Source organism: Chrysemys picta, chromosome 2 (assembly GCF_011386835.1).
Source record: "Chrysemys picta bellii isolate R12L10 chromosome 2, ASM1138683v2, whole genome shotgun sequence".
Lineage (NCBI taxonomy): Eukaryota > Metazoa > Chordata > Testudines > Emydidae > Chrysemys > Chrysemys picta.
In genome coordinates this window covers 248,988,976-249,014,538 of record NC_088792.1, presented here as the reverse complement: position 1 = coordinate 249,014,538, position 25,563 = coordinate 248,988,976, and the positions used below count along the sequence as shown (strand labels likewise).

Genomic DNA, 25,563 nt, shown 5'->3' with positions numbered 1-25,563 from the left:
TAGATGAACCCCAGACCCTCAATTCCATTGTAATAAACAAACAGCAAGTGTCCCAGTGGAAATACTGGAGGCAGTTCAGTTTCACTCTCACTGAGATACTGTTACAAAATTTCTAATCAAACCAAACAAATGAGGAATTTGTGATGGTCCATTGTTAGGGGCAGAGAGAATGTTTGACAGAAGATGCTAAAGTAATATTAATTAGGTCGGGGGGAGAACACAGGCAGGAGTGCCAATGGTGGAGGTGGGGTGTTCCCCCTCTCTGTCTCTCTCCTCTAAACTGGCATCTCTAATGACAAATTCCTTAGATGACTGCGCTGGCAGCTGGACCTCAGGTTGTTGCTGGCATTTGACAGACAAGGTGGCCTGCCTCTCTTAATGGAAAAACCTTTGAGTCTTTTTTTCCTGCAGTTTGACAAATCAAGATTATTCTTGTGAGAAACATTTAAACAAAGACATTTTGAAAATAAAACCTGAGCCTGAAGAAGAGTTTACCCAGCTACAATGCCATAATTAACCAAGGCTCTGATCCTGTACTGCGTAGCACACATTTTACCCACACAGAGCATGTGAAGGCAGCAGTCTGCTTTTGTGCTACACAATGCAAGACTGGGCCTTAATACTGCAAGGGAGTCACGGACACGATTTGAAAAATGCCCATAAAAAATGTGCTAAAATACAAACATGGGCCCAATCCTGCAATGTGATCTATTTGCTTGGACTCTTGAAGAATCCCACCGAATGGACCAGAGCGGACTGAATTACAGGACCGCATTACAGGACCAGGGTATTACCTCATGTATTCTTAGCATACAGGGCAAAGGAAGGGGGTTGTGGTGGAAGAAGGGATCCGTATAAATTAAATTTTTAAACATCCTCACATAAGCCAGTGTAGCCCCACTGACTTCACTGGAGCTACATTGAATCACAGTAGCTGAGGGTCTGGCTTTTAGCAAATACCTGACACTTGTGTGGGTTCTTAATGTATTGCCTGCTTTTTGTTTCTAACCTTTACCTATTCTCATTTCAATCCCAACTCTTTCTTCCCCCTCCTTAGTCTGAGCCCATTCCTTTCCAGCAGGGCCGGCACCGCTTCATTCTTTGGCAGCAATTCGGCTGCTGGTCCTTCCCTCCGAGAGGGACCAAGGAATTTATTAACCATAAAGGAATGCCATAGGTACAAAACAACCAAAAACAAAACACTGAATCTGAAGATACAAAATATGCAAAATAAAAAGAAAGGTGAAAATCATCAGCAACACAGTATTGCCATTTCCAAAAATTATGAGTTAGGCCCCTAAAAATCAAGCAACTGACTTAAAATCATGAGTTTTAAAAATACATTTGGGGTCTTTATTTACCTTCTGGGTTTTGAGCCTTTTGGGGTCATTTTCCAGCTTTTCTCCAAAACCACAAAGGCTAGCAATTTACCATTTTTTAAAAGAATGCTGAGATTGTTATGCACTTCCCGTGACTCGAGGAGCTGGGGCTTTAAGAAAAAAACAAATATCACAAGTTGGCAACACACTGCTTTCATTGCACCCTAAAGTCAGCTGCAAATGCTGATGTTCAGACAGATGAGTCTCTTGTCTAAGGCCTTGGCTACACTTGCAGATGTACAGCGTTGTGAGTTAAACCTGACTTCGTGCAGCTGAGTAAGGAAAGCGCTGCAGTCTGTCCACACTGACAGCTGCCCAGCGCACTGTCGTGGCCACATTTGCAGCAATTGCAGCGCTATTGGGAGCGGTGCATTATGGACAGCTATCCCACAGAGCACCTTTTCCCATTCTGGCGCCGTGGGTTGTGGGAAGGGGGCGTGGGTGCGGGGGATTCTGGGTCCTGTCCCAATGCCCCGTGATGCATCGCTTTGCATCCCAGAAATCCCTTTGTTTTCGTCCACCTTTGGCGCCATCTTTCAATGCAGTTTCTGTGCAGCGCGACCTGTCTGCGGGAAATGGAGCCCGAACTGCTGAGGCGTATGCTGACGAGTCTCACCAGCACGTCATGTTTGGCTGTCGAACTATTCCTTAAGATCCAAAGTGACAGTGAGAGTGAGGGTGAGGAGTCCGACAATGCTATCGAGCCGCGTAACGCGTACGACACGAAATTGCTTGTGGCATTCACGGACATGCTCAGCACCGTGGAATGCCGCTTTTCGGCTCGGGAAACAAGCACCGAGTGGTGGGATCACATCGTCATGGAAATCTGGGATGACGAGCAGTGGCTGCAGAACTTTCGGATGAGAAAAACCACTTTCATGGGACTGTGTGAAGAGCTTGCCCCGCCCTGCGGCGCAAGGACACAAGATTGAGAGCTGCCCTGCCAGTGGAGAAGCAGGTGGCTATTGCAATCTGGAAGCTGGCAACCAGTCGGTCGCAAACCAGTTTGGAGTGGGAAAGTCGACCGTTGGAATCGTGTTGATGCAAGTTTGCAAGGCCATTAATCACATCCTACTCAGAAGAACCGTGACTCTGGGAAACATGCAGGAAATAGTGGATGGCTTTGCACAAATGGGGTTCCCTAACTGTGGAGGGGCGATAGATGGGACGCACATTCCTATTCTGGCACCACCCCACCTAGGATCCGAGTATGTTAATTAGGGGTATTTCTCTATGGTTCTTCAGGCGCTTGTGGATCACCGTAGGCATTTCATTGACATTAACACAGGCTGGCCCGGAAAGGTGCATGAAGCACACATCTTTCTGAACACTTGGCTGTTCAGGAAGATGCAGGCCGGGACTTTTTTCCCAGAGCGGAAGATCACAGTAGGGGAAGTTGAAATGCCCATTGTGATCCTTGGAGATCCCGCTTACCCGTTAATGCCGTCGCTCATGAAACCCTACACAGGGAGCCTTGACAGCAGCAAGGAACGGTTCAACTACAGGCTGAGCCGGTGCCGAATGACTGTGGAGTGTGCCTTTGGCCATTTAAAGGCCCTCTGGCGATCTCTGTATGGGAAGCTGGACTTGGCCGAAAACAGCATCCCTGCGGTTATATCTGCGTGCTGTGTCCTCCATAATATTTGTGAAGGGAAGGGTGAAAGCTTCACTCAGGCATGGACCTCTGAGGTTCAACACCTGGAGGCTGAATTTGCACAGCCAGAGAGCAGGGCTATTACAGGGGCCCAGTGCGGGGCTGCAAGGATTAGGGATGCCTTGAGTGAGCAATTTGAGGCTGAAAACCAGAAGTGATATCTGGGGCCTTGCACAGGAGTGAAGTGCAGTAGTTCCAATCTTTAGGAATCAGTGTTTGCTAAGCAGACAAGCAGACTTGCAGTGCCTGTTTATTTCTTGGGCTAAGGAGTCTTTTACTTTACACAATAATAAAGAATGTTTTCAAAGCCAAAAAATCCATTTATTGAAAAGAAACAAGGGGGTGGAATGGGGAACAGTACAATCACAGATTCGCGTATGTCCTGTCTGGTGTGCTGTGCAGTGAGTGCTGCACTTCAGGACAGCTATACTGCATGGTGATGGGTGTTGAGTGCAGAGGGTAAGGGTCGTGGTTTTCAGGGCTGGGTGGTGAAGATACTGGTGTTGGAGGCAGCAGGTGGCGTGAAGAACATGGAAGTTGGGGAACGTGGGTTGGAGGTGACAGTGGGGTGCAATGGAAAGAGTTTTAGGACAAGGGCTGTGGGGGGGGGTGGCATTTACGTTTGCGGTACTGCTCCTTTTTCTGCATGGCTACCAGCTCCTGGATAGTGTCTGCTTGGCGCTCCAGGATGCTTATGAGCCTATCAGTGCTTTGCTGCCGGTGCCCAGTGCTTTGCCGCCAGTGCACTGCGTTTTCCTGGCGGATCCTGCTTTCTCTCTCCCTTCAGTTCTGTGATTTCTCATTCTCTTTAATAGATTGCCGCATCACTTCTTGCAGCATGTCTTCTTTGCTTTTTCGCGGTCTCTTCCTGAGTCTTTGCAGTCTCTGAGCAGGCGATAAGAGGGACGGCTGAGGTCTCAAGGTTGATGCAGCTGTATAGGCAAAATGCAACATTTAACAGAGGCAGCATTGTTTATACCAGACAGAGTAATGATTCCCCCCGCACTTAAGGAGTAGAAAACACACAGGGTCTACACAATAGCGTAATTTTCCCATCTGAAACAGAGCACACATATCCCATGGGAGCCTCAAAATGGTGAGTAAGGGGGACTGATTGTTTCAGGGCTGCACTGTCCTCTGGGTTTCTGTGCCTTGGGGAGAGCCAACAGCTTCAGGGGGCGCCTACACTGAACACTGTCCCAACATTTTCCACAGGAGTTCGTCCTAGACGATATCTCGCTGCTGAGGGTGACCTGGGAAGCAAGGGAGGGTCTTCTACTGCAATGCGGCTTCTGCCCTGGCCCATATGCAGCTTGCCTGTGTGCAGCAATGGTCCCCCCGCCCCTCGCGGCACAATGGCGCGGACACGTTAGTCTGGCTGGGACAAGGACCACGGTAGCTCTCCCGATAAACCTGTGCAAGCGCATTGCACGCATTCTGGATGAGACATTCGAGGAGATTACCGAGGCCGATTACCGCGATGTGATAAACCACATCAATGCACTATTCTGCATCTAGGCATGCATGCTAACCCTCCTCTCCCAAAGAGCCCGCACCGAAAAAATTCCTTCCAGAAAAAAAAAAAAACACTTACTGGGAACCTGCTCTTCTGTTTGTCCTCCACCAAGTACCGGCCGCTGCGACTGGCTACCTTCCTCCTGGCTCGAGAAGAGCTCCTGGCTGAACGGCTCCAGGGATTCCAGGGTGTCTCCATCTGGCCCACCACCATCACTCCCGTTTTCCTCTTCCTCCTCCTCTTCCTCCTCTCCCCACCCCACCGGCTCTAAAGTGTCCATGGTGGTGCTCGGAGTGGAGGTGGGGTTAACCCCAAGTATCACATCCAGCTCTTTGTAGAATCGGCAGGTCGCGGGGGGAGCACCCGAGCAGCCGTTTGCGTTGCGGGCTTTGCGGTAGATTCTCCGCAGCTCCTTCACTTTAATCCTGCACTGCAGGGCGTCCCGGTCATGGACCCTTTCCATCATGTCCTTTGATACCTTCCCAAAGGTATCGTAATTCCTACGGCTCGAGCGCAGCTGGGACTGGACAGCTTCCCCCCCCCAAACACTGATGAGGTCCAGCAACTCGCCATTGCTCCATGCTGGGGCTCGCTTGGCGCGTGGAGGCATGGTCACCTGGAAAGATTTGCTGATAGCACTCCATGCCACGCCGGGCTGAGCAAACAGGAAGGGGATTTTTAAAATTCCCGGGGAATGTAAACGGTCGGTCTCATGGTTGGTTACCTGAGGCCAGGGCAGTAGAGTTTGAACTGATGACCAGAGTGGCTAGAACAAGCATTGTGGGATACTGCCGAATAATTCTGGAGGCCATTCACAGCGCATTGGGTGGCCACACTGGCGCCGCAGCGGCAGCGCAATACTCACTATTCCTCTCAGAGAGGTGGAGTACATGCAGCGCTGCAACCACTGAGATACAGCGCTGCAAATGCCTTGCCAGTGTGGACGGGGAGTGAGTTACAGCGCTGGGAGAGGCTTTACAGCGCTGTAATTTGCAAGTGTAGCCTTGTGAGTTACAGCGCTGTAAAGCCTTCCCCAGCTGGGTACACCGTCCACACTGGCAGGGCACTTGCAGCGCTGTATCTCCCTGGGTACACCGTTGCAGGTACTCCATATCTCCAAGAGGAATAACAGCTGCAGCGGAGTGGCTACGACTCACGGGTGTGAGTGTAAACACTTGCAGCGCTGTACTAATCACCTTGTCAAGTGGCCAATCCTCTCCATTGTTGTGACCAGCTGCAGGAATGCGGAAGTGCCGGTTTCAAAGCTCGTACCACAGAGAAAAGCAAACAGTTTGCAGCTTGCTTTGAGTGAGTAAATGAATGAGCAGGGGGCCGGGAGTTCGGAACTTGCAAAATAGAGTGCTGACATGCTCCAAAAAGCACTCTCTCTCCCCCCGACACTCCCTGTCACAATCCACCCCCATTTTGAAAAGCACGTTGCAGCTACATGAATGCTGGGATAGCTGCCCATAATTCACCACTCCCAACACAGCTGCAAATGTTGCAAGTGTGGCCACGCCACTGCGCTGGCAGCTGTCAGTGTGGACAGACTGCAGCGCTTTTCCCTACTCAGCTGTACGAAGACAGGTTCACCTCACAGCGCTGTACAGCTGCAAGTGTAGCCAAGGCCTAAGGAATGCTGGAGCTGATTAAGCCAAAGTATTTGCTGTGCTGCCTCCTCTGCAGACAAGAAGAGTAAGGGGAATCGCTGTTTGACTTACTGACCTGGAAGCAAAGATGGGAAGACAACGAAAAAGGGACGAATTTGGTCAGCAAGATGGAATTAATTGATGACTGCAGACCTCATTCTTCTCTGTCTTGCATCTTGTGTAGTCAATTACACCTATACAAAGTGGTTATAAAATCGATGTGTATTAGTCATGGGAAGAGATGTAACTGGCTACCCAAAGTGCAAGGCAGAGGAGGACACTACAGGATCCTCTCTCTATTGGCATGTCTTGCACTTTGCTATAAAGCCACATCGCTCCATCACTAACCAAAAATAAATGCTCAGTACACAGCTGAATATCACAAGCTTCTAGGTCTTCAAGCCAAATGCTGCTTGCCTTACTCAAGGCCTTTTTATCTTCTTGGTTTATACACAGTTTTATAACTATTTTGGGATGTGATTTCTTTTACCAACATAGTTATACTACTACAACCCCTACTATGGATGCAGTTATACTCATATAAACACTTTTATATTAATCTAACTTATTCCCCTTCCTGTACTGTTAATAGGTATACTGGTATATATAACTGTATGCACACTAGAGGAGTTGTATCACCTTAACTATACTGGTATAATTAAAGCTGCACTGCTTTTGTGTGTAGAAAGGCCCTTGAACTGTACTGAATCTGTTTGACCTTTTCATCATGAAAAGGGGTGCAAAAGCTGTGGATACCATCAATAATCATGATTTCTCACTTTTAGATGAAGTCTCTCTAATGCTTTCTGCATGCCTACTCAATCAGAATTGTAAGGCTTCTTTCTGATTTCCTTACTCAATAAGATAACTTTTAAAAACTCAACTATGCATACAGTAAAATAAATATTAAACCAACAGTGAAAACTAGACTGGAGAAAAAAATAAGTGCTGTATCTTCCCATCTTAAAAATACATACAGCCTGAAGGGGAAATGATTGCTCACTTAGCACTTCCCACATATCAGAAAAATAATCTACCACAGGTTTTTATTTGAAAAAAAGTCAGCTGTTTCGCAGCATACCATAGTAATTTTAGGATTGAAGAGCTTAATGCATTTGGAGGCCTGGTTTCTATCACAAGAACAGCCTTACTGGGTCAGACCAATGGTCCATCTAGCCCAGTATCCTATCTTCCAGGAGTGGATGGTGCCAGATGCTTCAGAGAGAATGAACAGAACTGAGCAATTATCGAGTGATCCATCCCATCATCCAGTCCCACCTTCTGGCAGACAGAGGTTTAGGGACACCCAGAGGACGGGGTTGCCTCTCTGACCATCTTGGCTAATAGCCATTTATGGACCTATCATCCATGAACTTATCTAATTCTTTTTTTGAACCCAATTATACTTTTGGCCTTCATAACATCCTCTAGCAACGAGTTCCACAGGTTGACTGTGCATTGTATGAAGAAGTACTTCCTTATGTTTGTTTTAAACCTGCTGCCTATTAATTTAATTGGGTGACCCCTGGTTCTTGTGTTATATGAAGGGGTGAATAACACTTCCTTATTCACTTTCTCCACACTATTCATGAGTTTATAGACCTCTATCATATCCCCTTTAATCATCTCTTTTCCAAGCTGAACAGTCCCAGTCTTTTTAACTTCTCCTCATATGGAAGCTGTTCCCTACCCTTAATCTTTTTTGTTGCCCCTCTCTGTACATTTTCCATTTTTAATATATCTTTTTTGAGATAGGATGACCAGACTGCATGCAGTATTCAAGGTGTGAGTGTACCATGGACTGCTATAGTAGCCTTATGCTATTTACTCCCTTATTTTCTATTCCTTTCCTAATGGATCCTAATGTTCGGTGAGGGTTTTTTTTTGACCGCTGCTGCACATTAAGCGGATGTTTTCAGAGAACTATCCATGATGACTCCAAGATCTCTCTCTTGAATAGTAACAGCTAATTTAGACCCCATTATTTTGTATATATAGTTGGGATTTTGTTTTCCAATGTACATTACTTTGCATTTATCAACATTGAATTTCATTTGCAATTTTGTTGCCCAATCATCCAGTTTTGTGAGATCCTGTTGTAACTCTTCACAGTCAGCTTTCGACTTAATTATCTTGAGTAATTTTTCAACATCTGCAGACTTTGCCACTTCACTGGTTATCCCTTTTTCTAGATCATTTATCCTGTTATTGCTGTTTAGATCTGCCCCCTGTTGCTCCATTAATCAATCCGTTTTTAGGATATCAGCTGTGATAAGTTTCTCTCAGGATAAAAAGCAGTTGTATAAGTTCACCTTTGTCCTTTTAATGAAGAAATATTTAATTGTAGGGCAGGCCAATTAGGCACCCATATCCTGGCTACCCAGTGCAAGTCCTAAATAAAGGGAAGGGAAGGAGCGAGAATTTGGGGTGGAAATTTTCTGCCCAGACTCTAGATCCACCAAAACACAGGCAGCAGCAGCTTCTTCACAGGTTTTCCTTAACGTGAGCTTCTGAAGAGCATTATGAGGCTTGAGCAGGGATTTGTGCACCTACATCTCCTGATCCAGTAATAGTAAATACACATGCAAGCAGACTATTCAGACTTCACTCAGGAATACTCTGTGAGGGACTCATCCCCCTTTGGCCTTGAGCAAGTCACTTTTCTCTGAGCCTCCATTTCACCATCTGTCAAAATCTATAACTATGCTCACCTTGCCTTATAAAGTGCTTTGAGAACTACACACAGAAACCTCTATACAAGAGTTAAGTTATTATGTAGCCTTTTGTCTAGATCCGAGCTCTGTATAGACATTAATGAATTAGGCCTTTGAGGTAGGTAGTATTTATTTTGTAGGTGGGGAAACTGAGCACAGAAATCGTGTAACTTGACAACGGGCAAATGATGAGTTAGTGGCAGTCAGAACAGAACTAATGGGGAGGGAATTGAGCCAATGGAAGGGAGCAGGAAGTGGGGGTGGCAGAGAAAGCTAAGACAGTACGAGATAATAGGATAGCACTCAGAAGGGGTGTCAAGAAGGAGCAATAAAGGGATTTCTTATAGCAAGGAGGGGAGGCAGTATCTTATAGGAGTGAGAAGACACCAGCAGGGCCGACTCTAGGCACCAGCAAAACAAGCTGGTGCTTGGAGCGGCACATTTTTAGGGGCGGCATGGCCGGCGCCAGAATGCCGCCCCTAAAAATGTGCCCCGGCCGCCCTAGCTCACCTCAGCTGCTGCTGCCAGGGCGCGCGAAACAGCTGATTCGCACGCCACTACTCGCCCTCCCTCCCAGGCTCTCAAGCCTGGGAGGGAGGGGGAGCAGCGGCACACGAATCAGCTGTTTCGCGCGCCGCAGCGGCTCGGGGTCTCCCCCTCCCTCCAGGCTCTCAAACCTGGGAGGGAGGGGGAGATCCCAAGCAGCCGTTTCGCGCGCCGCTGCTCCCCCTCCGTCCCCGGCTTGAGAGCCAGGGAGGGAGGGGGAGAAGCAGCGCCCGTGCCGCGGCCACTCGGAGTCTCCCCCTCCCTCCCAGGCTCTCAAACCTGGGGGGGGGGGAGACTCCGAGTGGCCGCGGCACGGGCGCCACTTCTCCCCCTCCCTCCCTCCCTCCCTCCTAGGCTTGAGAGCCTGGGGGGAGGAGGCAGGGCTGGGGATTTGGGGAAGGGGCGGAGTTGAGGCGGGGCCGGGGGTGGGGTAATTAAAGAACGGGGGGTGGGGCAAAATTGTTTTTGCTTTGGGCGGCAAAAATCCTAGAGCTGGCCCTGGACACCAGAAAGAATGAGCAAGAGGAGATGAAGGGAAGATGGGAGAGCCACTTTCAAGATTAGCAGACGAGACGAGTTTAAGATGAAAGAAGAGCCACACATAAATATCACATTTACCCTAGAAAGAAACTCAGTAAAGAAAAAGAATTCATTGTGGACTCCTTCCTTCTGGCTTGGGGTCTGCACTATTTAAACAAAAAAACTGCTGCAACAAAAACCATCAACCTTGAGGACAATCCCCATCTTTGGGGGTGTGACTCTGCAATTCTGACTAGGCAAAATGCTCATTGACTATAATGAATTTTGCCTGAGGCAGGCTTGGTTTTTCCACACAGTTGTGGGATAGAATTCCTGGACCATATACAGCCTTTAAATAAACAAAAGCCTTAATTTGGAGTTGTGGGTAGTTGTCAAAGAAGCAAATGGCTAAGCATTTAATGGCTGAATCAAGCTGTTACAGAAAGCTTTAAAGCTTCTTCGTCTGTGAAGACATGAACCATGAAAGAAAGAAAATTAAAATTAACCCAATACTTTTTAAGACCTGCTTTGGCTGGCCACCCAATTTTAAATATTGCTGGAACTGTTCCTTCTAGTCTGATTGTTCCAGTCTCAGTTTTTCTAGTCAGTAATACAGCAAGGCCCAATAGAAGAATGTCAATATTTCTGCTACATTTCAGAATCTGATGACATAATTTTCCTGAGGGAAGGAGAATGAATGGTAATTTAACTTACTGTTTAGGTGATTCAATAAGGGGACTAGTAGTATTCAGTTTATGTATTTGTCATTCCATGGAGGAGTGAGGCCGGTGTGTTCCCCTCTCCCTGACCCCAAATGTTAGTTTTACAGCTACATTTGTGGTTGGGCCTGGGGGACAGGGATCCCCTTTAAATGTTTTGAATTTTATTTCTGTTGAAAACTAACAGCAGCTAATAACAGTAGGTTTTATTTCTCATCCTCAGTAGCTAAGGAATCCAGAAGGACTTTCAATACATTGAACAATGTTGGATCTGGAAGATAACCCTTCCTACCCATATTCCACCATTTCCCCCATCTCCTCTTTTCACCTATAAAATGGTGCAATTGGTTTCAAAGCTTCATTTGTTCTCCCAATAGCTTTAAAACACAGCTTGCAAATCAGTTTCGGCTCAGAGACATTCAGTTGTCTGAAGCTTTAAAAAGGATCCAGCAGAAACTTAGGACTTTTACTGTGCTTCTGGAGAGTTGAGGAATCTGACTGTGGCATGCGTTCAAATATGCTTCACCGCCACCACCAAATCAAAAACAACTCTGTAAAAGGCCTTCAAACTGGCCAGAAAGGAGGAGCTTGTGTGACTAACCCCCTGGCTGGGCTGCCTTTAGGATTTTGGCCTCCCTCCCAACAATACCTATTTATGCATTTAACTCCTCGTCCCGTCCCATCCCGTTCCCCAGACCATACACACAGCTATCCCTGTTCAGGAGGGAGAGTGGCTGGAACCTTCTCTTTCCTCTCCCTTCCACATGTCTCTAAATGAATGCCCTCAGCCCAGCCCTTCAATTTCACATTAAATTCAGGACTGCAAGGTATGGGATCTCAGGGGGTGGGGAGGGGAGAGGCAGGGGCGGTGAGGCCTCAGGGGAAAGAGGCGTGGTGCGGGGAGGTTCTGGTGCTCCTGCTGTAGTGTCCCATGGGCAGGGCCGGATTAAGGTTATGAGGGGCCTAAGGCTAATGGGAGGGAAGAGCCTAAGTATGAATTACATATCGCAAAAAAAATTAAGTCATCAAACATTTAGTTACATATTATTTATGTAAAATTAACAAGTTTCTTCTACTCTCACTACACTCAGTTCTTCTTTATGCCCAAATAAATCCGTTAGTCTTTAAGGTGCCACTGGCCTCCTTCTTGTTTTTGTGGATACAGACTTACACAGCTACCCCCTGATACTTGTCCTTCTCTAAGGGTATGTCTACACCACGGGATTAATCTGAATTTACAGAATTCGAATTTTGGAAACAGATTGTATAAAGTCGAATGTATGCGGCCACACTAAGCACATTAATTCGGCGGTGTGCGTCCATGTACCGGGGCTAGCGTCGATTTCCGGAGCGTTGCACTGTGGGTAGTTATCCCATAGCTATCCCATAGTTCCCGCAGTCTCCCCCACCCATTGGAATTCTGGGTTGAGATCCCAGTGCCTGATGGGGCAAAAAACATTGTCGCAGGGGGTTCTGGGTACAGCCTCACCCCTCCCTCCATGAAAGCAACTGCAGACAAACGTTTCGCGCCTTTTTTCCTGAGTGAACACAGCAGACGCCATACCACAGCAAGCATGGAGCCCGCTCAGCTCAAGACAGCAGTCATGAATATTGTAAACACCTCGCGCATTATCGTGCAGTTTATGCTGAACCAGGACCAGAAAAACGAGGCAAGGAGGAGGCGGTGACGGCAGCGCGGCGACGAGAGTGATGAGGACATGGACATGGACACAGAATTCTCTCAAACCGCGGGTCCTGGCGCTTTGGAGATCATGTTGTTGATGGGGCAGGTTCTATCTGTGGAATGCTGATTCTGGGCCCGGGAAACAAGAACAGACTGGTGGGACCACATAGTGTTGCAGGTGTGGGACGATTCCCAGTGGCTGCGAAACTTTCGCATGCGTAAGGGCACTTTCATGGAACTTTGTGACTTGCTTTCCCCTGCCCTGAAGCGCCAGAATACCAGGATGAGAGCAGCCCTCACAGTTGAGAAGCGAGTGGCGATAGCCCTGTGGAAGCCTGCAACGCCAGACAGTCAGTCAGTCGGGAATCAATTTGGAGTGGGCAAATCTACAGTGGGGGCTGCTGTCATGCAAGTAGCCAATGCAATCATTGAGCTGCTTCTACGAAAGGTAGTGACTCTGGGAAATGTGCAGGCCATAGTGGATGGCTTTGCTGCAATGGGATTCCCTAGCTGTGGTGGGGCGATAGATGGAACCCATATCCCTATCTTGGCACCGGAGCACCAGGGTACCCACTACATAAACTGCAAAGGGTACTTTTCAATGGTGCTGCAAGCACTGGTGGATCACAGGGGACGTTTCACCAACATCAACATGGGCTGGCCGGCCGGAAAGGATTCATGATGCTCACGTCTTCAGGAACACTACTCTGTTTAAATGGCTGCAGCAAGGGACTTACTTCCTGGACCAGAAAATAAGCGTTGGGGATGTTGAAATGCCTATAGTTATCCTTGGGGACCCAGCCTACCCCTTAATGCCATGGCTCATGAAGCCATACACAGGCAGCCTGGACAGGAGTCAGGAGCTATTCAACTACAGGCTGAGCAAGTGCAGAATGGTGGTGGAATGTGCATTTGGCCGTTTAAAAGGTCGCTGGCACACTTTACTGACTTGCTCAGACCTCAGCCAAACCAATATCCCCATTGTTATTGCTGCTTGCTGTGTGCTCCACAATCTCTGTGAGAGTAAGGGGGAGACATTTATGGCGGGGTGGGAGGCTGAGGAAAATCGCCTGGCTGCTGATTACGCACAGCCAGACACCAGGGTGATTAGAAGAGCACACCAGGAAGTGCGGCGCATCAGAGAAGCTTTGAAAACCAGTTTCATGACTGGCCAGGCTACCGTGTAAAAGTTCTGCTTGTTTCTCCTTGATGAAAACCCGCCCCTTTTATTGACTCATTCTCTGTAGGCAACCCACCCTCTCCCTTCGATCACAGCTTGCTTTCAAGGGAAATAAAGTCACTATCATTTAAAAATCATGTATTCTTTATTAATTGATTATAAAAAGAGGGAGAGAACTGACAAGGTAGCCCGGGTGGGGTTTGGGAGGAGGATCGGAGGGAAGGAAAAGGCCACTAAAAAAAGGTTAAAATAATGAGAGCCTTTTGCTTGGGCAGTCCACTGGGGTGGAATGGGAGGGTGCACGGAGTCTTCCCCCCGCGTTCTTACACGTCTGGGTGAGGAGGATATGGAACATGGTGAGGGGGACGGGAGGTTATACAGGGGCTGTAGCACCAGTCTGTGATCCTGCTGCTGTTCCTGAAGCTCAACCAGACACCGGAGCATGTCTGTTTGCTCACGCAGCAGCCCCAGCGTTGCATCCTGCCTCCTCTGATCTTCCTGCCGCCACCTCTCATCTCGAGCATCTCTCCTCTCCTCACGTTGGTCCCTCCTGTCCTCACGTTCACTGGCATCTTTCCTATACTTTGAAACCGTGTCCTTCCACTCATTCAGATGAGCTCTTTCATTGCGGGTGGATTCCATGATTTCCGCGAACATCTCGTCTTGCATCCTCTTTTTCCGACGCCTTATCTGAGATAGCCTTCGGGACACAGGAGGGAGGCCTGAAAAATTTGCAGCTGCTGGAGGGAGGGAAAAAAGGAGAGAATTTTTTAAAAAGATACATTTTACAGAACAATGCTTATACTCTTTCACGGTGAACAACACTATTCACATTACATAGAACATGTGATTTCCGTGCAAGGTCGCATTTTGCCTCTTAATATTGAGTGCCTGTGGCTTTCCTGCTAGAGATCACAGATGCAGATCCGGGCAACAGAATTCGGCTTGCATGCGGCCATGGTAAGCCATTGTCTTCTGGCTTTTGCGTCCTCCTTTCCCACATACCAAGCAAAGCCCGTTGAGTGCTGCGGTTTTCCTGTTAACCTTCAGCAGCAGAAAACAAACTAACCCCCCCGCCCAATCCAATTCTCTGGGATGATCGCTTTATCTCTCCCCGCACCACGTGGCTGGTATCAGGGAAGATCCCTGCTAGCCACACATGAAAAGCTCAGCGCCAATCATCCCCCCTCCCCCCGCGTTTGGTTTACTACAGAGAAGGATTTCTTTTCAGCCACAGGCAAACAGCCCAGTAGGAAGGGCCACCTCTGTCCCCTTAATTAAATTCCCATATTTCAACCAGGTTACCATGAGCGATATCACACCCCTGAGGATTACACAGCGAGATAAAGAACGGATGTTGCTTGAATGCCAGCAAACACCGGAACCATACGCTGCCAGGCTTTGTCATGCAATGATACCGGATTACTTGCTACTAGCATGGCATGGTTAAGTGTCCTACCATGGAGGACGGAATAAGGCTGCACTGCCCAGAAACCTTCTGCAAAGGCTTTTGGAGTACCTCCAGGAGAGCTTCATGGAGATGTCCCTGGAGGATTTCCACTCCATCCCCACGTTAACAGACTTTTCCAGTAGCTGTACTGTCCGCGAATGCATCCCAAGTCTTCAGGGCAAATTAATCATTAAAAAACGCTTGCTTTTAAACCATGTTTTATATTTTAAAAGGTAAACTCACCTGAGGTCCCTTCCATGGGGTCATGGTCTTGGGTACTGGCTTGGGAGGGTACTTCAGTCAGGCTGAGAAAAAGATTCTGGCTGTTGGGGAGAACAGAGTGCTGTGTGCTCTCCGCAAGCTCGTCCTCCTCCTCCTCCTCCTCTTCCCCGTCCGCAGAATCCTCAGGTGTGGCTGATGAGATTACCCCCACCTCGGAATCCACGGTCAGAGGTGGGGTAGTGGTGGCAGCCCCCCCTAGAATTGCATGCAGCTCAGTGTAGAAGCAGCATGTCTGCGGCTCTGACCTGGATCGAGGGTTTGCCTCCTTTGTTTTCTGATAGGCTTGTCTGAGCTCCTTGACTTTCATGCGGCACTGCTCTGAGTCCCTATCGTGGCCTCTCTCCATCATACCCTTGGAGATTTTTTCAAAAGTTTTGGCATTTTGTCTTTTGGAACGAAGTTCTTTTAGCTCTGAATCCTCTCCGCATATAGCGATCAGATCCAGTACCTCCCGTATGGTCCATGCTGGTGCTCTTTTTAGATTATCAGCCTGCATGGTTACCTGTGCTGATGAGCTCTCTGTGGTCACCTGTGCTCTTGTGTGCTGGGCAAACAGAAAATGAAATTCAAATGTTTGCGGGGCTTTTCCTGTCTACCTGGCCAGTGCATCTGAGTTCAGATTGCTGTCCAGAGCGGTCACAATGGTGCACTGTGGGATAGCTCCCGGAGGCCAATACCATTGAATTGTGGCCACACTAACCCTAATTCGAAATGACAATATCGATTTCGGCGCTACTCCGCTTGTCGGGGAGGAGTACAGAAATCGATTTTAAGAGCCCTTTATTTCGAAATAAATGGCTTCGTTGTGTGGACGGGTGCAGGGTTAATTCGATTTAATGCTTCTAAATTTGAATTAAACTCATAGTGTAGACCAGGCCTTAGACCTCCTTCCTCCTAGGTAGTGGAGTGCTCATCTGTATGAGGATGAACACTGCAACATTCTCCATCCTGCTCACCCCTTTCAACCTTTCTACCCTTAGCTCTCCACCTGGCACAGGGCAAAGCCAAGTCCTGCAGGTGTTTTCCCCCAAGCTATGGACTCTACACCACATACTCTATCACTCTGACTGCTTGAACAACGCTTGAACGACAAAACTTTTGTCGTTCACAGGTGCTTAAAAAAGCCCCCTCCACCCCAGAAGACAAAAGTTTTGCTGTGTCAAGTGGCAGTGTAAACGGCGTGTTGTCAGAAGAAGCACTATCCTGTGAACAACAGGAACCCTGCTCATAAGGGGTGGAAGTATTTTGTCTGCAAAAGTGCAGACAAACAGCATCTACACTGCCCGACTTTTAGTGACACGCCCATGTCGATACGGCCATGTCGCTAAAAACTGTGTAATGTAGACAAAGAGGCAGCCAGTTTTTATTATGTAAAAGAAAACCACTCAGGTGTAAAATCCACTGAAGTAGAGGAGGTAGTAGTGGGAAAATTATATTGGGTGCATTGTACCTTAGGCTGTCTTGCTCTGAAAGCTGCCTCCCAGTGTTGCACTGAGGACAATGAATTACTGTTTTCACATTGAACCCAAATGTTATTTGTGGGATGATACCCAGTTTGTGTAGTTAATCTCCAGTGATTCACCACATCAGGCCATTCTGTCACCAAGCTCCTCCACAATTAGAATCATAGGACTGGAAGGGACCTCGAGAGGTCATCTAGTCCAGTCCCCTGCACTCATGGCAGGACTAAGTATTATTGTGTGATCAGCAGCTCTGACATGAGGTTTTTTAAGCATGAATTGTGTGTGCACCAGCCCCCTACGGTTTGCATTTGTTTGTTTTAAGCTTTCTGTAAGAAAAAGGTAATAGCTAGAAGTGACACAGATCTTTAGATGGTTGCCCAGCCCAGTCATCATATTTAGCACTTCTGTATTATGTTAGCTCTTCAAAATCACTGTACAAACAGTAAACAAACTTAATCTAAAGCCTTTCAGTTTTTGAATGACTAAGAATTGACAAAATAGAGCTATTCTCTGTTCTGTTCTCTGCGCCCCAGAACAAAAAGACTTCACTGAAAATCAGCATCTTACAAGAACCTTTAAGGATCTTTTTTTCCTTAAAGTACTCAGAGTTTAGGGGAATAAAGTGAATGAGATTCTGCTTATACCAGGTGTGCAAAAGCAGAATGGACCAAAATCTAATCTTGTGCAAAAATCCGTTCTCCCTGAAATCAATAAGGCTACACAGGTGTAACTGTCAGCAGAAATTGGCCTGTGTTCTCATTCCCTTCTTGAATCACATTCCATGCTTACCCAACGTTTTCCACTTGGGAAAGAAGTTAGTTTGAGTTGGGGCAGAAAAATGAAGACTAACTTCAGGTTTATTTAAAAAAAAAATAGCTTTAAGTTTTTGGAATGAAACTCAAAAGAAATCAAATGTGAGGTACTTTTATGATGGATTGAACTGCTAGAGCAGTGGTCCCCAACCTTTTTCATCTGGCACCTGCCAGACGACAAGCCACCAAGGACTGCGGCCGGCGGACGAGCATCTGCCGAAATGCCGCCGACAAGCGGCAATGTCAATAGACGTCACCGCCAAAATGCTGCCAAGAAGCAGCAGCATCCAGAGGCATCGCCGCCGAAATGCCACCAAAAATAGGGTGACCAGATCACCCAGGTCAAATATCGGGACGTGGGGCGGGGCAGGGCGGGGGGGGAAAGAGGAAAAAAATGGTGCAGAACAAATAAAACAACCCCCCCCCCTTCCTCCTCCCTCCGCAAGCGCTGGAGGGAGGCCCGGGAGACACAGGGGAGCAGGGGGTCGGGGTGAGTGTGAGTCCGGCCTGGCCCCGAGCAGGCAGGACTCGGGCACGGTACCTGGAGGGAAAGTAGGGGGGTGGCCCGCGAGGCCAGGCGACTGCTGTTCTCCCCACCTGGGCAGCGGGACTTGGGAGCAGCCGCTGCTGCAGCTCCCACTGCTGCAGGGGGAGGAAGCGGCCGCTGGCCAAGCTCAGCGGCTGCAGCTCTGGCGCCCGTGAACCCCCCGAGCCCAGGCCTGCTGCGGGGACCCAGCGCATACACTGCACACGCCCAGCCCCTGGCCAGTTGCATCTGGGCTGGCTGCCCAGCTGGTGCAATCCTGGGGCGGCCCCAGAGTGGGGGCAGCAGGACCCAGCCCCCGCATCCTGCTCGGGTCCCGCAGGGGAACGAACAGGGCTGCCGATACCTCTGCCCCGGGGCCGCCCGTGGGATTGCACCAGCTGGGCAGCCAGCCCAGACGCGACTGGCCAGGGGCTAGGCACAGCGTGCACACTGGGTCGCCGCAGCAGGCCCGGGCTCAGGCCCGGGCGCCAGAGCCGCAGCCGCCGAGCGCCACATGCTTGGCTGCTTCCTCCCCCGCGTCAGTGGGAGCTGCAGCAGCGGCTGCTCCTGAGTCCCACTGCCCAGGGGGGGAGAACAGCTGCCGCCTGGCCCTGCGGGCCGCCCCCCTACTCTCTCTCCAGGTACCGAGTCCTGCCTGCTCGGGGCCAGGCCGGACTCGGACTCACACTCACCCCGGCCCCACGCTCCCCTGCATCTCCCGGGCATGGCGTGCTTTGGAAGAGGCGGGGATTGGGGGAGGGAGCCAATGGGACAGTGAGAGGGCGAGGATTTGGGGAGGGCACGAGCCCTTCCGGGCTCCACCTGTGCGCGGGAACCTTGCTTGTTTGTCCAGTGTCCCAACCTAACATTGGTCGGGACGCGGGACAAACAAGCAAATATTGGGACAGTCCCGATAAAATCAGGACGTCTGGTCACCCTAGCCAAAAATCGGCAGCAGTTTGGTGGTGACACCTCTGGATGACACTGCTTCTCAGCGGCATTTCGGCCGATGCTCGTCCACTGGCCAGTACGCGGGCGCACTTAGACGCCATGGAGCCCGCGGGCACCGTATTGGGCACCATTGTGTTAGAGAATCAGCAAATGGACAGAACCTGCCTTTAGCCTATTCAGCCAGTCTTTCTATCATAGCCTGCTAAAAAGTGGATTTAAAATCCTTGAGGGAGAGAGGTAGGCGAAACCTACAACATTGTGTATTGAGCTTCTTCGAGTGCTTTTGCAACCCCTTAAAAATACAAAGATGCATTGGCCTGTGGAACTAGGCTGAGCATAAGGAAAGAACTTGGTTGCCTGTCATGACATTGTGCAGTCTATATGGTTTTATGAAAACATGATAATAAGTGAATATAATGTAACTGGGATATGCTTCGTGCAAAAGGTCTCTTGTAAGGTATCATTGCAAAGCTCATAATCTACTGAATGTGATCATCCTATTTGTAGAAATGTACCACTCTTGTATCTAAAACTAGAAATATAAAACATAACTCTGAGGGCCAATTGTAATTATGTAAAGTGTGGGCCATTAATGATGGTTTGGAATCTTGATGACTCCCATTAACAAGGACCACTGTCTGCAGATGGCTGTGTTTACCTGGTATCAAGTATCAGGGGGTAGCCCTGTTAGTCTGTATCTACAAAAACAACAAGGAGTCTGGTGGCACCATAAAGACTAACAGATTTATTTGGGCATAAGCTTTCGTGGGTAAAAACCTCACTTCTTCAGATGCATAGAGTGAAAGTTACAGATGCAGGCATTATATACCTGTGTATATACATTATACAAATGTGTCAGTATATAATGCCTGCATCTGTAACTTTCACTCTATGCATCTGAAGAAGTGAGGTTTTTACCCACAAAAGCTTATGCCCAAATAAATCTGTTAGTCTTTATGGTGCCACCAGACTCCTTGTTGTTTTTGTGTTTACCTGTTAGTCTTCCTGTATACGTGTGTGCTGGCAAGTGGGCAATGAAGTCTTGCAGTGACATGTGATCATGTCACCTGAACTGGAATCCATCTTTAACCTGGTGCTTTTCCAGTGAGGGGGGTGGAAACCCAGAAGGACAAAGGGTTCCCGCCTTATGCAAAAGATATCTAAAGGGGTGGAAGAAAACAAAGGGAGGGAGGAGCCATCATGAAGAATCCCCTAGCTATCGCCTAAGCTGGAACTAGAGCTGAACGAGGGGAAAGAATTGTGCCCAGGCCTGGAAGGTGTCTAGTCTGAGAAAAAAAACTTACTGAAGCATCGCTGAGGGTGAGATTATCTGTATTCAGTTTGATTAGGCATAGATTTGTGTATTTTATTTTATTTTGCTTGATGGCTTACTTTGTTCTGTCTGTTACTACTTGGAACCACTCAAATCCTACTTTCTGTTTTTAATAAAATCACTTTTTATTTAGTAATTTACTCAGAGTATGTATTAATACCTAGGGGAGCAAACAACTGTACATATCTCTCTATCAGTGTTATAGAGGGCAAACAATTTATGAGTTTGCCCTGCATAAGCCTTATGCAGGGTAAAACGGCTTTACTTAGGTTTAGACCCCATTGGGAATTGGGCGTCTGAGTGCTAAAGACAAGCACACTTCTGTGAGCTGTTTTCAGGTAAACTTGCAGCTTTGGGACAAGTGATTCAGACCCTGGGTCTGTGTTGGAGCAGATGGGAGTATCTGGCTCAGCAAGACAGAGTGCTGGAGTCCTGAGCTGGCAGGGAAAACAGAAGCAGGGGTAGTCTTTGCACATTAGGTCACAGCTCCCAAGGGAGTTTCTATGATCTAACCCATCACACCTGTGCATCCCAGTACAGAAAAATACATCAAAGAAAAAAAAATGGATTTCTTTGATTTTTAGTACAGTTCAATATATAGGCGCCAACTTTTCCCGCTGCCCCGACTCCACCCCTGCTCTGCCACTGCCCCACCCCCATTCCAATCCCTTCGCCATAGTCTCCGCCCCAACTCTGCCCCCTCCCCGCCCCATTGGACTCCTTCCCCAAATCCCCGCCCTGACCCCGCCTCTTCCCAGAGCACAGTGCATTCCCCCTCCTCTCCCTCTGTGCTTGCCGCCTCGAAACTGCTGTTTCACGGCGGCAAGCGCTGGGAGGAGAAGCGAGGACGCGGCATGCTCAGGGGAGGAGGCGGAGGCAGAGCGGAGGTGAGCTGGAGGGGGGCGGGGCAATTTTTCCCTGTGGGTGCTCCAGCCCCGGAGCACCCCCAGAGTCGGCGCCTATGGTTCAATACAGTATTGAATACAGTGCATCATAAATCTGAAGCCCCTCACTGGAAGATACTGTAAAAGTGAAAGTATTGGTATCCAGAATAGGATGTTTTGTTTTGTTTTTCCTACAAATGTGTGGGAATTCATTCCTTATACAGTGGAGGGGCAATAGTTCTGGCTGGAGCTGGATAGTATGTGTGCAGGTTCTGTGCAAGCTTCCCACCTTACCGCTCTGGTACTGCCTCTTCCCGTCCCACCCCTCTGCCCTGTCCCTCCACCCCCTGGCACTCACCAGTTGTCCAGAAACAGGTCCCAGCACACACAGATGATGGTGACAGGTACTAGAACCCAGGAGGCAGTGTCCTGGAGGTGCCTGCCAGCCTCAGCGGAGGAGAGGGACAGAGGGAGCCTCTTTCCTGCCTGACAGCTAAGCAGAGCTCTGGAGAAATCGGGGATGGGCGGGAGCTGGGGGACAACGCCTGCTCAAACTACACTTCCCATGGTAACCAGATTTTTAGGGTCCGGTCACCAGTGTTAACCGGAGACCTGGCAGTGTGTTCCTGCAGCGCAGGGACATGTAGCAGGCTGTCGGCTGGGCTGAGCTTCTTCCAAGCCACAGGGGGCTGCTTTGCCTTTCCTGCTGGCAGGAGCACTCCAGCAGGGCTAGGTGAGCAAGCTCGCTCCCCACCCCCCACCCCCCATCCCCGCCTCACCCAGCCACACCCTCTGCCTGACTAGTAGGGCCTACAAAATAGGAGGACCTCAGGCTATAGCCTTATCAGCCTAATAGTTAAACTGGCCCTGGGACCACAAATATGTTTGGGGCCAGGACCACAAAAGGTTAATCCAGCCCTGAAGATTAGGTGTAAATAGTATTTTCCCCCTATAAGAGCATAATCTTCAGAACCTGCCACTGCACCAAACAAGTGAACCTAAGAAGAACAGACATAGGAAAACCTAGCCAGCAGACACAGGGATGGATTAACCTTTTGTGGGCCCCCATGAGGGCAGTGGGGCATGGTGTGGAGGATGAGGGAGTTTTTCCCTAGAGTGAGGGGCCGGCCAGAGGTAATGGGGCATAGTGAGGGCGGGGATGGCCCCACTCCGCCCAGCCCAGAGCAAGGACACAGTTTACAAACTGGCAGCCACCAGCTGCACACTAGCCCGCCTGGCCCTACCCCACCAGTGTGCCCCTTCCCCTCAGGTGGGCTCACGTTACGCACCACACTGCCCAGTGCCCCACCCCCACCCCTTCTATACCCAGCACCTCTCCACCCAGACCCTCCATCACAACTGCACAGCGCCCTACACACCACCACCCCCTTCCCTCCACCACTTACAGACCTTCCCAGTGCATCCCCATAGTCCCACCACCACAACTGCACAGTGCCCCACACTCCCTCAGTGCCCCAAAACACACAAATACCCCCCCCAAGACCCACTCCTGCCTCCTGCCCCACTCACCAGCCCTGCTAGGAGGTGACTGCATCTCCCAGGCTGAGCTGGCAGCATGGCCAGGGCTGTCCTAGGGCAGGGATCACTCCAGCCCCTTGGGAGCGGTGCAGGCAGCCAGGCTGAAGTGGGAGCAGGGTGTGACCAGGACAGGCTCCCTCAGGATCCACTTGCCTGACAGGGCCCAGCCGAGCGCCCCTCCCCACTGACAGAGACTGGCCCGGCTCTGCACCGGTCCCAAGCAGCTCAGCACCCGGGAGGTGGGTGGGACCCCATAGGTGGTGAGCAGCAGACACCGCTCGGAGCCAGGCAGACCCCTGGGATGCAAACCCCTCAGAGCCTGCCCAGCTCGGGCACACCCACCAGCCCCGCAACCAGCAGCCCTGCCAGCCTGCATGGAAAAGCCAGATTGCTGGGCAGCGAACCCCCTACAGGTGAGTGGGACCTGCTTGCTGGGAGCTGCTCACACAGCAAGGCCTGGGTGCTGGAGGCCCCGGGAGAGGGGCCAGACCCTGGCTGTGTGGATGGGTTAGACGGGTCCATAATGGGCCCCTTCCCAGTGTGGGCCTGGTGCTACAGCACCATTGTAAACCCAGTACTGAGCAGACTAAATGCAAGGGGAGCCCAACAGGCAGTTATCAGAAAGCATGGCTAAAGAGATGCCTCTTCCATTGCACTCTTAACTTGGCCAGGCTCTGTCTCAGGAATACCTGTGTTAATAGCAAATTCCAGAATGCCCTGTCTCCTGGGCACTTCCCACTGAAGAACAGCAAGCTGCAGTGTTGAATGTAGGTGTCAGATGGGGACAAAGGCAGTCTCTGATGTAACTGGGATTTAGAACATTTAGAGCTTTGTAATAGCGAGCAGCCAATGAAGCAGCCTCTGCCAAGTAGAGAGCACACAACAAACTGTCTGGGGTACAAAGGGATAAACTGAGGCAGAGAGAAATTAGATGAACTTGGCCAAGATCACTCAGTGAGTTAAACGGCAAAGTCTTGAGTAAAACCCCACATCACTGAATTGCAGTTTACCTGCATGTATCTGATGAAGTGGGCTTTAGCCCATGGAAGCCTATGCTCAAATAAATGTGTTAGTCTCGAAGGTGCCACAAGTACTCCTCGTTCAGTTTACCTCACTAAGTCTTGGGTCATATCATGGGTGATGGAAATAGGAGGGGGCAAAGGACCATTACCCCCCCACACACACACACACACTTTTGAGAACCTGAAGTCAGCAGGGCACAATAAGGGGGGCAGAGGGCCCAAGGCTCCCCTTTGGCCCCTGACTAGAGCTAGCTGGCATAATGGCAGACCCCTTTCCTGCTGGGCCAAATTTGAGTGCATGACATTATGACCTGGCACATGGGGTTGCAGCAGAACTCAAATCTGAGAGGCTCTGAATCAGAGGAGAGAATATCTACCCAGGCTCTTCTATGGCATCATTCTGAGTGTCTGCTCTAGTGCCCAAGCCAGCCTGGCATGAAGGGCTCTCTAGGGACCATGGCACTAGGTGCCTTTGCTTTTCATGCAGCCCTGGTGAGCTCTACGGAGCAGCTATGATCAGGCTGAAGCCTGCATTAGGGTTGAATTTAAGGACACCTTGGAAGCATAGTTCTGATGTTGGCTTATGGCAGCCAGAGTGCCCTTCAGTATATTGCTATTCTCTGACACCTGGCCTCAGCTTGGTCCCCCACTTTTTCAGTATTGCTGGTGCCTATGGATCTCATTGTTACATATTGTGTTCCACTCAATAGCACAAGTAATTATACCACAGGTCTCAAACTCAAATGACCACGAGGGCCACATGAGGACTAGTACATTGGCCCGAGGGCCGCATTACTGACACCTCCCCGCCACTGCCCAGGGCCCCGCCCCTTCCATGAGGCCCTGCCCCCATTCCAACCCCTTCCCCGAAATCCCCACCCCAACTCTGCCCCCTTCCTGTTCCCAGGGGGTGCAGGAATGGTTCGGGGGGTGGACTCCAGCCCGACGCACACTGGGGGCAGGGCGGGCTCCCTGCCTGTCCCCACGCCGCTCCAGGAAGTGGCCGAACTTGGGGGAGGAGGGGCACAGGGGACTGTGTGTTGCTGTTGCTTCAGGCACCACCCCCAGCAGCTCCCATTTGCCAGGAATGGGGAACCACGGCCAATGGGAGCTGCTGGGGGCACTGCCTGAAGCAAGAGCAACACACAGACCACTGTGCCTCTCTTCCCCACGTTCCGGCCACTTCCGGAGTGGTGCGGGAGCACGGCGGGCTGGAGCCACTCTAGGTAAACGGTGGGGGGCGGGAGGGGACCACAAGGAGCTTGCGGGCCGCAGAAAACAACCCCCCGGGCCGCATGTTTGAGACCCCTGAGTTATACCACTTAAAATTTCATTCTGCACTTCTGCAAAAGCCATTTACCATTTTGTAGATAAGGTTCCAAGCATCCATTCTTCATGGAGAACTAGCTCCATGTCATTTATTGTTTGTATACCAGCATTTTCACAGTCAGCTTGAATTTAAGATCAGCAGTTTGCATTCTCCGTATTTAAGAAGAAAATCTTAACAGAACCTTACTGGCTCACGTCTATAGCATTGGTGCACAACTACTTCAGATGAGGCTTTTATAATCCTTTTCATATACACCGCTATATAACGCGACCCGATATAACACAAATTCAGATAGAATGCGGTAAAGCATTGCTGGGGGGGGCGGGGCTGCGCAATCTGGTGGATCAAAGCAAGTTCAATATAACGCAGTTTCACCTATAACACGGTGAGATTCTTTGGCTCCTGAGGACA

At 49.6% G+C, this 25,563-nt stretch overlaps 3 protein-coding genes across 3 annotated transcripts in view; all 3 read right to left on the bottom strand.

Moving 5' to 3' along the window:
• The window catches only part of LOC135981207 (uncharacterized), a 104,814-nt gene that overhangs the window by 25,612 nt on the left and 53,639 nt on the right, over positions 1-25,563 (bottom strand). The gene's annotated exons all lie outside the window — the stretch shown is intronic.
• Positions 1-25,563, bottom strand: part of PLEKHF2 (pleckstrin homology and FYVE domain containing 2) — a 128,467-nt gene that overhangs the window by 53,993 nt on the left and 48,911 nt on the right. The gene's annotated exons all lie outside the window — the stretch shown is intronic.
• Positions 1,592-18,623, bottom strand: LOC135981772 (myb/SANT-like DNA-binding domain-containing protein 2). Its single transcript, XM_065585940.1, has 2 exons — positions 15,254-18,623; positions 1,592-14,300 (listed from the first exon to the last, which is right to left on the bottom strand). The coding sequence occupies exons 1-2, from the start codon at positions 15,786-15,788 to the stop codon at positions 13,717-13,719; spliced, it is 1,119 nt and encodes a 372-aa protein (XP_065442012.1). The 5' UTR covers positions 15,789-18,623; the 3' UTR covers positions 1,592-13,716.

What these genes read in the sequence shown, in the direction of transcription:
- LOC135981772 (XM_065585940.1), bottom strand. Translation starts at nt 15,788, where the DNA reads ATGCAGGCTGATAATCTAAAAAGAGCACCAGCATGGACCATACGGGAG. An exon ending in CCCCATGGAAGGGACCTCAG is followed by an intron (nt 14,301 to 15,253) that starts GTGAGTTTACCT and finishes CCCTCCCTCCAG; the next exon opens with CAGCTGCAAATTTTTCAGGC.